At 50.5% G+C, this 14,022-nt stretch overlaps 1 protein-coding gene across 40 annotated transcripts in view; it reads left to right on the top strand.

Moving 5' to 3' along the window:
* The first annotated feature begins 1,664 nt into the window (after window positions 1–1,664).
* Bent (projectin protein bent) overlaps window positions 1,665–14,022 on the top strand; it is a 67,829-nt gene continuing 55,471 nt past the window's right edge. For 15 of the 40 annotated variants that reach the window (XM_076819904.1, XM_076819895.1, XM_076819924.1 and 12 more), the window contains exons 1-10: window positions 1,667–2,097; window positions 6,471–7,006; window positions 7,300–7,321; window positions 9,296–9,458; window positions 9,528–9,669; window positions 11,346–11,481; window positions 11,719–11,922; window positions 12,336–12,637; window positions 13,271–13,488; window positions 13,563–13,968. In XM_076819904.1, the coding sequence (XP_076676019.1) occupies window positions 6,694–7,006; window positions 7,300–7,321; window positions 9,296–9,458; window positions 9,528–9,669; window positions 11,346–11,481; window positions 11,719–11,922; window positions 12,336–12,637; window positions 13,271–13,488; window positions 13,563–13,968 (1,906 nt within the window). In that variant the 5' untranslated portion in view covers window positions 1,667–2,097; window positions 6,471–6,693. Of the gene's footprint in view, window positions 2,098–6,470; window positions 7,007–7,299; window positions 7,322–9,273; window positions 9,459–9,527; window positions 9,670–11,345; window positions 11,482–11,718; window positions 11,923–12,335; window positions 12,638–13,264; window positions 13,489–13,562; window positions 13,969–14,022 lie in introns of all 40 variants that reach the window. The other 25 variants (XM_076819919.1, XM_076819916.1, XM_076819912.1 and 22 more) reach the window with 9 other exon arrangements.

The raw sequence follows: 14,022 nt of genomic DNA, 5'->3' as shown, positions 1-14,022 counted from the left end.
AATGGAATATGGCCGAGAAGGAAACGTCGATACGGCGGAATCGGGTTTTAAGAGGTGGTCTACGAGGAAAGGCGCGGCTGGCCGCGGGCAAATAAGCAAATTCGCGGCGCTGCGTAAATACCGCGTCTTCGCGGAAACGAAAGCGCGAGCGTCGGGAGAGAAAAAAGGCAGAGGAAACGAGGGCGTGGAGACGTCCGCGCTATGGCACTTTGGGTTTCGTAAGCGCGTCGCGTTTTCGTGCTAATTCCGATGGATCCACGCTGACACATTTCGCCCCTGTGACGGCGAATATCTTTGCGTTCGCGACGCCTTTTCCTCGCGCAGATTCGAGCGTCGTTTGAGTCAGGCGTTCTCTTTGCAGCCACTCGACAAACGCATTTCGAAGGAATTCCAACAGATTTCTTCTTGCGTTTGTTCTGAAAAGACACTCCCACTTCTCGAAGGCACTTGAGTACCAGCAAGGCTCGAGTAGTCGTGAAACTTAACACTGTGACGGCCGCTGTCATGTACATATAAAATAGAGTGTCCGTCTGTCTGTCTGTCTGTCTGCTACCCTGTAACCGAGCAACTAATATATCAATCTCGAGTTGTTTTGTTTAACGCGCAGCACAATCCTCGGAGAAGGTTTTAGGCTACTTAACTCCCTCGCTTTAGCAGTGGCTGTCAAAAACAGGGATCGAAAAAGAACCTTCGCTGTGTTTATAGTTGTCGATTGTTTTACCGATCTAAAACCCTTCGCTGCTTATTTATTAGCGATGTACGAGGCGTTGAAAGCAAAATCGGACTAACCCACATTTAAAAATACTAACTCAATTTTGCAAGAAATGTGGGTTTGTCCGTTTTTGCTCCCAATGCCTCATATCACAGAATTTAATTTGCGACAGAAAATTGCCCACACGAAAGCAAGTGCAGCATCTAGTTCGAAGTAACTGGGTAATTTGTCCCCCAAACCGATGACGACTCATTGCAGCAGAATGCGAAACGCTCGAGCCACTTGCGTGCAATCGCAAGGTGTAAGAGGAAAGTGATGCTACATTGTCGCGAAGGATGCTAATTTAGATCCGAGGACGTCAACGTAAAATTCTTGCACGGTGACTTCTTAATTTAGTTGCAGCGACGATTAATCTGCTATAAGGTGTTTCATTTTCCTGCCGCTTCTGACTCATCCCTGCGCGGCTGATTGACAATGCCCCCCGTGTCTCCCGTTTCCTCCAGCATCCTCGGCCTCTGGGAATAACGGCGCGGACGTGACGCTGCCCGGTGGAGAGTAAACGGACCGATGGGGAATTTAAAAAAGCAACAAGCAGCGGGCGAGGAGAGAGAGAACTATTTATGGTCGCAAGAGCGCTCGTGGGGCATATTTTCGCGGCGAACGGTGTCGAGGTTGTTATTTTCGCGCTCTAGTTTCAAGTTCATCAGGAGCGGGTATCACCGCGTCCCCACTAATTACAAGCTTTCAAGTTCAATAGCGGCGGAAGTGCCAAGAAAAGGGGTCGGCCGAAGGAGAAGGCAGTACTACCGTACAGCAAGGGGTGGATCCGCGGCCGGTGGCTGCGTGGAGGGTGGTGAAAGGGGGTGGCGGGCGCGCAGGATTCCCCTTGAGCCGCTGGAGCGAGCCTCTAGGTTCGAGGGCGTAGGTGTGGAGACAGTGGGGATCGCGAGGACGCGGTTGCATCGGGGGAGTCGCGCCGACGCACACGGCGCTCTCCACCTCGAGGTGTCACGACACTGGCGACGATACTCCGTGTGGTTAGTTGGCGCGCGGGGCCCCGGTGACTGGGACGGCAAATACAAGCGCTCCGTATAAAAGGAGAGACAAGAGACAGGGCCAAACGGGCGCGGTAAACTGTAAACGGAGTGACGACCACACAGTGACGACGACGAAGACGACCGAATATTAGATTCTACTTTTCATTTCTTTCACTCTTTCCCCTCCCTTGTTCGTTACGCTCCTTCGCTTCGGCTATCGAGGAGCAAAGTGCGCGTACCTCGTCGACGAGCCGCGAGCTCGCCGAGGTGCCTGGAATCGTCCGAGATAATAGGATTTCCACCGCGAGGCTTCCCGACGCGAAAGGATAATTGGCGACCCAGCCTCAAGTAAGTTGCCCTGTTTGACACGCTGGATTTTTGAGCGAGAGAGGGTGCACGTAGCGAGCGAGTGAGAACAGACCCACTTTTCACGGTGAACCGCGTGTGCATTTGGTGCAGCAGTGCTTCAAAGTGTTACGTTCCGAGTGCACTCCTCGGTCGCACTCCCTCGGAGATCTTTGGACCAGGACGGTGCCTAATCATTCTCTCTCCTCGAACGTACATATCTGCGACTTGTACCCTTGCAAATGCTCTCGATATAGTGCAGAGACTGTGGCGAGCGATGCGCTCGCTGGACGGCGCAGGGTAGCGCGAGTGGTATAGGTCAACGATAATCGCCCAATTCGAGCGCTAGCGATTACGGCGTTAGAGGGGCCGATACGGTGACCTTGACACGAGTACGTCTTAAGAACGATGTCGCGGTGCCAGGAGGCAGTGGAACGTTAGAGGCGGCGATCTTTCGGAGGCGATTTCTTTGCCGGATTGTTGGAAAGGATCGGCGAGCGGCTCCGTGACTAATCGCCACGAGTCTCGTCGCGTCCAACCACCAAGAACTATTCGTAGACTACTATCTAGGTATCTAGGCCCGAAGTCCATTTATTTTTAGAAAGACGTAACGTGAGGAGGAACGGGTCGTCGTTCCACTCGCCCTTTCGATCATCTCGCCGGGCACGTTTTCTTCCGTTTTTCCGTCTGTCCACTTCGCGTCTCCTCGGCCAGACACATCCATCACTTGTCCTCTCGCCTCTTCTGTCATTTCCTCCGATCGTGCCCCGCTCCTTCGCACGCACTTTCGCCCGTTCGCCCGATCCATTTCACGCACCGATCCGTCGGTGCGTCCACCATTTTGTTCTCATCGGTTTACGCTCCTGTCGCGTCCACATTCTTACCCTCGCGTCTCCTCTCAGCCGAGGTAGCGTTAAGTGTCGAGCACAAGCAAAGGGGAGCTGGCGCAAAAGCTTGGCAATCAACATTTCCGTTTAACGAAGATACGATCGATGACTCATGCGCGATCGCGGGGGGTTTCGATCTGTCAAAAATTCCTCACCGATCCTTCACTCGCCGCGGTGGAGTTTCGAGATATTTATAGACCTCATGGTCAGCCAACCAGAAAATTGCACCTGTTGATCGACGAAGCCTGTCGAAATTAGCACGGGATGACTAACTTATTGCTTTTGACGTTGCCTGTCATCGTCTAGTCACGCCGTTCATTATATACCCCGCGTCTTTTTTTAACCCCGTCGCTACTGGTCTCTGCATCGGTTAAAAACAGCTCGCATACGTTGGGATAGTCGTGGAATTGAGTTTCAGAAACGAGTGGCAGGATCACGTGACATTGTCCCCCATTTCGATCATCAGCGCACGCTTAACCGTGCTCGATGGCCGCTTTCGGAGGAAAGGTGCAGCCGCGGGGGTCCGAGGGGGTGCGGTGTGTCGCGTATCCGGGAAAGAAAAGGCTTTCGACGCCTTCGAGAATAAACCGGCACGTCGATATAGGATTTCGGGTGGCGTCGACTCGCGTTAGCGTGGCTTTGAGTCAGTCTACGGAAATAGACGTTGGGGCGCGAGTGATGCCGAGGAAATAGTAGCAGAGACAGAAGAAGAGTGCGCCGGAACGCGTGCCTCGGCTAATAATTATAACTTCTAGGTCGCATATAGTGCGCTCCGGTAAGTTTATCTCGGTATTAGCCTCTCCGATGACCTAATATCCTTCTCGTCGCCGCAATTCGAGACGTGAATCACTCCCTCGTGACGGATCGGCGCGGATCGAAAACGAGCTTTCCCTCGCCTCCCGTTTTCGGCCGCCGTCCATGCCAGGTATCGCCGAGGAGAAGAAACCACCCGGGCCGTTTATCGCTCTGCCCCGCGGTGCTTTCGTGGCGCGGGCAAAAAGTCTGATATCGCAATTAGATTTTCGCCCCCGACTAACGACACCGACACCGTTCCGCGGACGATATTTTCGTCCCGTCATTGCTAAACGATGCTTCATTCATTCCATTCTTTTTATAACCGCATCCACATTGTGCCACTTGTTATTAGGTCAGCCTGTCATCGAATATATTACATCGAGCGAGAAGACAATAAAATTATGCCAAGTCGCGGCGATCGTTTCTACACACCGACCGACGAAAATATTGTCACAGAGCCGGCACTCGCCGAGACACCTGTTCGGTCATTAATTTCCACGGCGACCACCGAAACTAATGATTCACTGGTAGATTTTACGCTTCGTTGTACCTTCCTTGCCGCTTGAAAGGGTCGTTGGATGAATATATAAATAATCCCCCAATTTTCGCGATATCTTTTTCTTACGTAGGTACTTCTTTGTACCAGCAGACTCTATTCGCAGTATTTCCAAGCGCGAAAAAAAGAACACGTGGAACGAATATTCCGTGTAAATCGAGGGGTGAGTGTAGTCTGTTAATTAGATTAATCATAGTCCACTCGTGGATCCCACCCCGCTGATCGATTAAGTTCCCACGGAACCGAAACGCAGTCATTGTTAGCTCGGTCGATGAATCGTGCTTTAAGCTCGCGGTAGAATGTTCGTGACTGAACAGGCCGTCTATTCAGAGACTATATTTCGAAACGATTCGAGTGTCCATCACCCCGAGCGATCACAGTAGCCACTAAAGGATCCCAGACCGTTTGAAAATAAACGTCCCTTTCGATATTCGGTCATTCCCTTCTCCACTTGGCACACACGGAACCGTCCTGTCAAAACCGTATCCCGAACAAAGAGCAAGGAACTTGCGTTAGATTCGCGCAGCGAAAATGGGGGTCGTTAACCCTGATCGTTCTCCAACGCAAAGTCACGATCATCGCGCGAATTCCTAACGAACCATTTCACGTTCTCGCGCTTTTCTTACACTTCTGTCTTTCTACTTCAGCTCATTTCCCTTCGTTTCCCTGTGACACCGTCCACCTTCTTCTAAACTCCAACGAAACGAAGTTCGAGGTAAAATGTTCGAAGATCACCTTCGAATTTATGAGAGACCCTGCGGTTCGTTTTTAGCGGAGGCGCGTATACGCACGCCCTGGCACGTAGCAAATCTAATTGGATGGAAATCGGTGGCACGGAGTTAACGAAATCGGTTGAACATGAAAATGAAACGCGGAGAAGGGATAGAATGAGAACGGGTGTTACGAAGCGCAGCAATCTCGGGAATGCTTCGGGGCTCGTTGCCAAGTCTTACCGTGACGTTGTAACACTTGGTCCATTCGTTCTGCTTTGCGTTTCGTCGCTTCATCGGACTTCACGCTGTATGCCGGCGTGCCTTCGTTTTACCCTCAACCTCTAATTAGGCGCTGGAACAGGCCTTTGGGTGAACGCAGACGGATCTGGGGGTATTATCTGGAGACTTGAATGCCAGCTCGCAGCGTTTTCTGACGTCCTTTCCAGGAAAGTACAACGCGTTGGGAAAGGGGGAGACAGTTGGGAGTGGAAACTCCGTGATCGTGAATCTTGTCGAAGCTGAAGGCTGGATAGTTCGCAACCCCTTGAAGATTCTTTAGCAAAGCTTTTCGAAAAATTCATTTGATTCCCGTGTTGTATCGTGACCCAAATGTCTATGTTTCTACAGTTAGATGCCAAACATAATAACCGATTACCAAGATAACTGGCCCACCTATTTTCGAGCCAAGAGCCGCATTAATAATAGTGGTCTTACGTCACTGTTCGGCCTTGGACGTCTTGGAAAATATGCTTGGAGTCGCGGATTCCACGAAAATCCGCCGTTCGCCACGGTCAATTTCCATTCATCGTTCATTAACTCTCACAGACTCGCTCGCATCATTATTATCGAAAGCCTTGAAACAATTCTCTCGAAAGAGGTCTGCGGGATTTAGGAGTGGGCCAGAGACGAGCCTCTAATCGTTGTAGGACGCTCGTTGGTCGAATTAGTAGATATTCGCGAAGGTAACTCTGGCGGAAAAATCCTCGAGAATTCCACGAGCCGAAAACGCTCCACGTCGTCGAATTACATAAAGGTCTATTTTGAATTTGTTAGCCGCCATATATCATTTCTCGAATTTGGATGTAACGCGGGGAATATGATAATTTGGCCCGTGTCACCAGCGATTTTGAAACTGGAAACTTTCCGCGCATCTCGCACTTCTTAATCTTCCGCGCGATTAATCATCCGTTCAGCGACACGCACTCGTTAATGGCCGCTATAAAACGCGAGCCTTCGGGTAATTGCGGCGGAGCCCTCCGCCTTATACTCTTTCTGTAATTCGATATGATTACGCAACGCGTGAAAAACTGCGCGTATCTTTGGCCCCACGCGTAGCTTGAAAATACGCGATGAAGTCAGATTGAAAAGTTCGTTTTCTCGTGTACGTAATTGCTAAGTTAACCGAGATGAATGGTTGAAACGCAGGTGTAACGAGGATACATTTGAGAGGAGCGGTCGTGGCGATCCTCGCCCGCGAGGAGCAACTAGGATAGGTTGGATGGTGCCGCGGGTCGGCGCCGTTTGAACCAGTCCCGAGGAGATCGTCCAGGATTCCTCGCGAAGGGAGATCCAGGAAAGCGGCGGAAGAAGGGTGGCGTAGCACCCGTGAGATACGCGGTAAAGGGAGGTGCGAAGGCGACCCGTCGCCATGGGGGTCGCCGACGATTTCGCGCCGAGCTTCACCCAGAAGCCTCAGCTGAGGCAGGAGGACGACGGGAACCGATTGATCTTCGAGTGCCAGCTGGTCAGCTCGCCTAAACCGGAGATATCATGGTACCGCGGCGAGACAGAGCTCAGCCCCGATACGAGGACCAACTTCCGTATGCAGAGCATCGGGACCAACAAGTTCCTGGTGGTTCTGGAGCTCGATGACGTCATCGAGACCGACGCCGGCCTCTACAAGGTCAAGGCCAAGAACAAGATGGGCGAGGTCGCGGCATCGATTAACCTTAATTTCAGCCGTGAGTACATTCCGCTTCTTCTCCTCCCATTCGCGGCCGTTATCCACCTTTTACCAATTCATCGCGCCCCTGAACGTTGCGTAACGCGATCACCGAACGTATCTCATCGGCGGATTTACACCTTTCGCAGAGACGTTCTTGACCCCCTGCGCTCTGGGTCTGGGACTCTCCGTGTCCTTACTAAAATAGTATCCTCGGTTTATTGCCATTTATTTTTAACGCGCTCTAAGACCGTTTCCCCCCTTCGTTCCATTCGAATTACCCAATTCAAACGAACTTTCGTTGTTTTCCAGCTGTCGATGAGCCTAGGGAGAAGTAAGTCCCTCGATCTTGTGATTTTAACGATCAACGAGTTTGTCGCTTCTCCAGGCTCCACTTTTTCTTTCATTTCCGCTCTGTTCTCTAACGCTTTTTTTACTTCTTTACTTCTCGGCATATTTTTGCGTTTTACCATTTTAGTAGCCGCGCTTATTATGCTTCTTTTCTTGTGTATGCTTTTAGCTGCGGAGGAGCCGGAGAGAAGAGGGTGAGTGTTTCGCTTCCTCTTCGCGAATGCTTTCACGCGTGTCAAATAAATAACCTTCTGCGTGCGATTTCTCGGTGTTCTTTTAGTTTTCTCTTTGTGCCCTAACCACTGCTAACCCTTGAACACTCGTCCGAGCGACGATTTCCATGGTGGGCCGACGATCGAGACGCGTCCAATGGTTTCGTCGATAATGTTTAGGTGCACATCAAATGCGGTTGGGTAAAAATAACCGTCGCGGAATGCTCGCTATTTTTGGGCGCGTTCACGTGCGCTTGTTCGCGCTCGCGCTCCCGTCCGATAAGAGGAACCGACAGCAATGCCTCTTCTAGCTGCCCGATCGCTTAATTTTCTTCTTCTGCCCACGCATACGGGTCTGACTGGTCGACGTGCAAATAGAATCGAGAACCTCTATTTTCATTCTCGGTCCTTTAAGGCTAAAGCCGCAACGCTTGTTCCGCGAACGTATCGTCACCATCGGTCTATTTTTCTCTTCCCCTATTTCTTTGCGAGCACGCACGCTGTTTTTGCTAAAAATAATTTCACCAACTTCCGTGGACGTTAAGTTTGGGCGTTCGTCGAAAGTTCCATTGAGCTCTGAGCTTGCCGTTGATAAAATTGGGTCGAAAGTCGGGTTCTCCGGGGGCCATGGCGAGGCGCGGCGACCGACGGGACGTTATATTTTCGGATCGGATCGACAGACGCGATACCCGTGAATTTCTAAAAGTAACGCGAGCCTTTAACGCTCCAACGTTTACGAATATTAGGCACCGCCTTGGATTCTGCCTCGGAAGGTTCCCGGAGTAGATGGAGTTTTTAGCTGGTTTTGTTGAAACGAGGAGCTGATCGCGAGCTACGCAGCAGATGGACCGATCGACCGCGTAGCGTGAAAGCCCGAGGAAACAGCTGCAGCCTACTTCTTCGCTAAAGTTAGTTGCGGCGTGCCTCGCGCCTGCCATCCCCCTTTTTCTCTCGCGCGATCTTCTTGGTTTTACCGTTCCCAACGTTCCGTTATTCTTCTCCGCGTTAAACGCCCTCGCGATCGCGCTAGATTAATCGCCGCTGTCTTTGTCCACGCGTGTAATATTAGAGGAGGGCCCACGGCGGGGGAGTAATTAATTCTGGCGTTTGCTACGTTAGAAGAGGGTGACGCAACGTGTTCCAGGAAAAGCACCTTTAAATATGAAACGCGGCTTGAATGGAAGGAGGGTGTTGAACCCGCCGAGATTTCAAAGTGGCTCTTAATGCTCGCAGCATCTCTAAAACGAGCGATCGGAGTGTTCTCTTCCTGCTAGGTAACAACGAGGCCGCAGTGCGATACCGCTGATTCGTAGACGGTGCTGGTTAAACAAAACAAAAGTTATTCCTGGCGACGGGGCGCGGCGAGTATCGCGAAGCAAACCCTCGGAGTCAGCGAGCGTAGAAAATGGTTCTCCCTGTCCTGCCAAAACGTGTCTTCCGTAACTCGCGACACGGAACATCCTTGTGCGCGAAAAGTCTTGACGTCGGTCCACCGCGTTGCCCAACTAACCATCTACAATGTAACCCTCCTCGATTTCACGCCGCGGCTGACAAAGCACCGACCCGTTCTACTGGCAACCGGTCCGTGTTTACTATTAACGCTGCACGATCGTCCCGATGGTCGCGCGACGGCCACGGCGATCATCCTCGCCTTTCGTGTATCGTTCAGCGTGCCGTGTGACGATGTTAGATAGGCGGGCGCCACGTTCGACGGCCATTTCAGATGTTCGATCCACGTTTTGCAGACAAATCGACGGCATCGCGCCAACTTTTGCGAAAAAGCCTTCTATCAGACAAGAAGACGACGGTAAACGACTACTTTTCGAATGTCGCATCACAGCCGATCCCACGCCAAAAGTTACGTGGTTTCACGATGGGAATATGGTCAAAGACTCACCGAGGCACAAGGTTAGCCCCGCCGACTGAGTTTTACGTTTCCTCCGCGTGCTTACTCGACCGCTCGAATGCTTCTTTCAGCTGACCGTCGACAAGGATGGCCACTCGTACTTCGCGACGCTGGAAATAAAAAATGTGACCGTCGAGGATGCTGGCAAATACAAGGTCACCGCGAAGAACGAGCTCGGCGAGTCGAACGCCACGATTTCCTTGAACTTCGACAGTAAGTACCACACGAAATTGGCTAAATCTATGGCTATCCATGTACTTCGACGCTGGTGACACGGTTTACATTTCCTTGCACCGCTTAATTTTTTGTAATCACGATTCACTCACTTTCTACATGCTCGCGGGTGTATTTGTTTTATTCTTTATGTACTGTACGTAGTTTGCACTTGATCAGAATTTTCATCGGAACCTTTAGCAAGTCTCACAGCGAAATATCGCCCACGAAGTAAATGTAAACTGGTCCATCGGCTTCCATTCATCCATTCTTCTTCGCCTTCACTCATTCGGGATGTATATCGATGATCCTATCTTCAACTCTGCATCTACGATCTCTAATGTCTACCCTACTTCTTGTCTTATCCACCTCAAGCTATCTCTCTCTTTCTCTCTCACTCTCTTTTATTCTGTATTTTTTCTGATCGCCCTATTTTTTTTTTTCAAAGTTCTACACTCTGTTTTTATTCATCCATCGTCCGACATGTTTATTTTTTAATGGTTTATCTCGGTCGAGCAATGAGCACGTATCGATTGTCAGCTCGACGGAGCTACGATATACAGCCCGGTTGATATTTTCTTTACGACTAAAGGAACACAAGAGGACCGTTCGTAGGCTACAGATCAGAGTCCGATTAATCTGTAACGAAATGCTGCTTTCATTCGCGTATTAATATCGATTTGCATTCCGTGCGCATCAGATCTGCGCGGCTCGGTTGAATTTTCAAGAGAAAGCACTCATGCGAGATTATAAACGAGAAGGAATTTGATCGGTGTACGGAATGCGAATCGACCTCACGCTGACGCTTCGTTAGGTTGCTGCAATCACGTACAATCTTCTTATTCTGTTTCATTCACACGAGCCACACTGTATAATAAGAATAATAATAGTAATCGAGAGTCATATACGTAGACACAAGCGCACAGTCACACGTGTTCGAATGTTCACGATTAAATCTGTGTTTTGGAAGTTAGCAATTAATACAAATCTACTAAAAGAGATTCGACCACGTAACCGAGTAAACGTAGACTTTGCGTAATACCTTCATCGCTCGTTCTTTAACGTGCTTAACAAACTGTTGCATTCATCAAGGATTTCATGCAGTGTTAAATGTACGTTAGCTTATCTCTGTGATAATAAACGAGTCCGAGTAACCGTAGAGGCTAATTAACCGATGGAGTCGTTTGAAACTGGAAACGAGATGATGCGCGATTAGGGGAAGCTCGTTGTTCGCGGTAGGGAGGAGAAAAGAAAAGCGGGAAAAGCGGTGGAGAGAAGTTAGGAGACGTCGGTGCTGCCAGGTAGGGCTACAGTCGACACTTTGAACGGTATTATAGTTTTAAGTAGTATTACACTGCGAGCGATTGCGACCAGACGGTACAGAACAAGCACAGACAAGGCACATAATAGGGGAATCGGTGGAACCTCGGTCCACGTGCTCCACTTTACGTATACACGTTTGCCAAGCAGCGACGAAGGGTGTAACAGCGTGTAATCGAATCGATACGTAGCTCTGACCTTGGATCGAAGGGCTTAAACCTTCCGCAACCAGGTTGAAGATTCAAAGGAATCGCGTAAGATGCGATCAGCATAAGGGTGCGAAGGGATTAAGCGATAGAAATGATGTTGTAAAGGGATGTGTGATTCGACACGTAGATTCGTTTCTATCAACGTAGGCGACGAGGCGCCCGTACCTGACGACGGTATTAAACCGACCTTCACCGAACGACCGGTAATAAGGCAATCGGACGACGGTAACACCATCACCTTCGAATGCCGATTAGTCGGCGATCCGAAACCGGGTGTCAAGTGGTAAGAGTCTGTCCATCCGTGTGCCCCGTCCAACAGGAAGTACGCTAAAGTCGCGGCCATTTTAGCCACCCCTCGTAGACCCTCCCGCCACACAGCATGCTCTGACCCCCCTGACTCCACCCTCAGCCGTCCAACAGAGACTATCACTGTCCTCGACGAGTCGTCCGCGTACTTCCGATCGCGTTACCGTTTCGGGAAGCACTGAGCATGCAGCACGTTTTGATGCGCACCAACTAGGTATCACGGTACCGAAGAGGTGAAAGAAGGCGGAAGAATCAACATGTCACTGGAGCTCGATCAGAAGCTGTACCACCTCGCTAGATTAAAGATCGACAACGTGGCGAAAGGCGACGCCGGGGAATACCGAGCGGTCGCGAAGAACAAGCACGGCCAGGGGGTGGCCACCATTAACCTCAACTTCGAGGGGGGTGACAAGCTAAAGTATGCATCGATAACTGTCGAGCTAGGTGGTCGTCGCGTCGCTAGAACTTTCCAGAACCTCGGCGTTTCTCTTCCAACATTCTCACCCTTTCTTTCTTCGACCGAAGAGAGTCGAATCTTACAAGCAACGATTACTACATTCTTTAGGAGAGTTAATGATCTGTGTGAGCGGGTCAACTTTTTTCAAACCAAGCTTCACCTACAATTTCACTTTTTGATTTTTCTACCATTTTTGCTAATTCTTAATGGGGCATCCCTTGACTAAATAAATAAATAAAGAGAAACGCGGGGCGATGCGGAAACTCGCTAGCGACGCGGTGAACGTAGGATTGGACGAGCCTTCGAGGATTCCAGCTCTGCTCTCCGCGAGTTGGAGAACGGGGATAGGGTGTCTGACGTGTCGATTTATGCAGAATACCAGACGGTAAGCCACCGCGTTTTCCGAAGAAACCGACAATACGACAGGAAGGAGACGTGCTGATCATGGAGTGTATCCTGGAAGCGCACCCTGTACCGGACATTACGTGGTACCAGGGCCAGAAACCGATCAGCGACAGCAAACGCGTCAAGATGTCACGCAAGGCGACTGGAAAGGACACTTACTTGCTCACGCTCGAGATCTCGAATCCCACCAAGGCCGACGGCGGAAATTACCGATGCAACGCGTTTAACAACTTCGGCGAGAGTAACGCCAACATCTCCCTCAACTTCCAAGGCAAGTCCTGCTCGATGCAAGAAACGCGCGCCTCTCGTTGGTTCCTCCTCCATCTACTTTCTCACCCTCGCCCCCCACAGGCGAGCAATTGTGACTTTTTTTTCGAGATCTTTTTGTTATCCGTTGCGAGACGTCAGAGAGACCAACGAGACGTCCCCAGAAACCCCCTTCTTCTATCTCCTAGCACGTTCTTCTTCTTCTTCTTCTTGTTCGTCTTGTCAGTCATTCGAGAATGTTTCCCAGCGGAATGTCGTAACGCGTCGTTTACATTCGCGTTGCTCGAGCATGCGTATGAGTAGGATAAGTTTCCGTGCGTCGTTTCCAAGAGAAGGTAAGTACGTCACGCTAATTAATCGTGAAGTTCCTCACTCGTCGCTTCTTAACTCACAGATCCTAGTCTGAATTTCTGAGTTGGAAAGGCTCGTGGAATTCAGGCGAGGCTCGAGAAAGCAGTCAACTAATACCGTTTAAAATTCACTAATCCCATCCAACCGTCCGATCGCGGCACTCCGAATTCTCTGAATCTACTTTGCGACGAGAGCCGCGATCGGAGCTGCTTCTGGTCTCTAACAGCCGGAAGTAGTAACCGTAACGCGTGAGCCTGCCTAATCGTGGATCCTCTCCAAGATGCAGAAGAGGGACCTGGTTTCGCGCCGACGTTCGTCGAGAAACCGCGTATCATTCCGAACGAAACCGGTACCCTGATCACGATGAAGTGCAAGTGCAAGGCGAACCCGAAGCCAGAAGTCACGTGGTTCCGGGGGAGCAACGTCGTCAAGGAGTCATCGAAGATTTCGATTAAGACCAAGAATGTCGAGGAGGACGTGTACGAGTTGATCATGGAGATCAAGGTAAGCGTGGGACACGGGGAATCTTTTATTATTCTATCGAAAACGTGGATTATGACTCATGCGAACCTCAACAGGATCCTTCGGCACCGGACGGTGGCACCTACAGGTGTCACGTGAAGAACGAGTACGGCGAAAGCAACGCTAATCTGAATCTGAACATCGAGGCTGAACCAGAGCCGGAAGGGGACGGCCCCACGTTCGTCGAGAAGCCGCGCATACAGTCCCAGGACCAGGGTAAACTGGTGATAATGGACTGCAAGGTTAAAGCGGCGCCGAAGCCAGAGATCGTGTGGACCCACGCTGGCCAGGTGGTGACGGAGTCCTCGAAGATCTCCATCAGCGTCGTTCAGGAAAAGGACGATATTTATTACATCAAGCTGACCCTCAGGGATCCTGGCCCAGAGGACTCTGGCTTGTACAAGTGCAACATCAAGAATGCTCTCGGCGAACTCAACGCTAACCTTACGCTTAACGTTGAAAGTGAGTCTTCTATTTAAGTATCTCTATTTCCAGCTTATTCACCGCATTCACGCG

Source organism: Andrena cerasifolii, chromosome 9, assembly GCF_050908995.1.
Source record: "Andrena cerasifolii isolate SP2316 chromosome 9, iyAndCera1_principal, whole genome shotgun sequence".
Lineage (NCBI taxonomy): Eukaryota > Metazoa > Arthropoda > Insecta > Hymenoptera > Andrenidae > Andrena > Andrena cerasifolii.
Note: the sequence above shows the minus strand (reverse complement) of the source record. Positions and strands in the feature narration are given on the sequence as shown.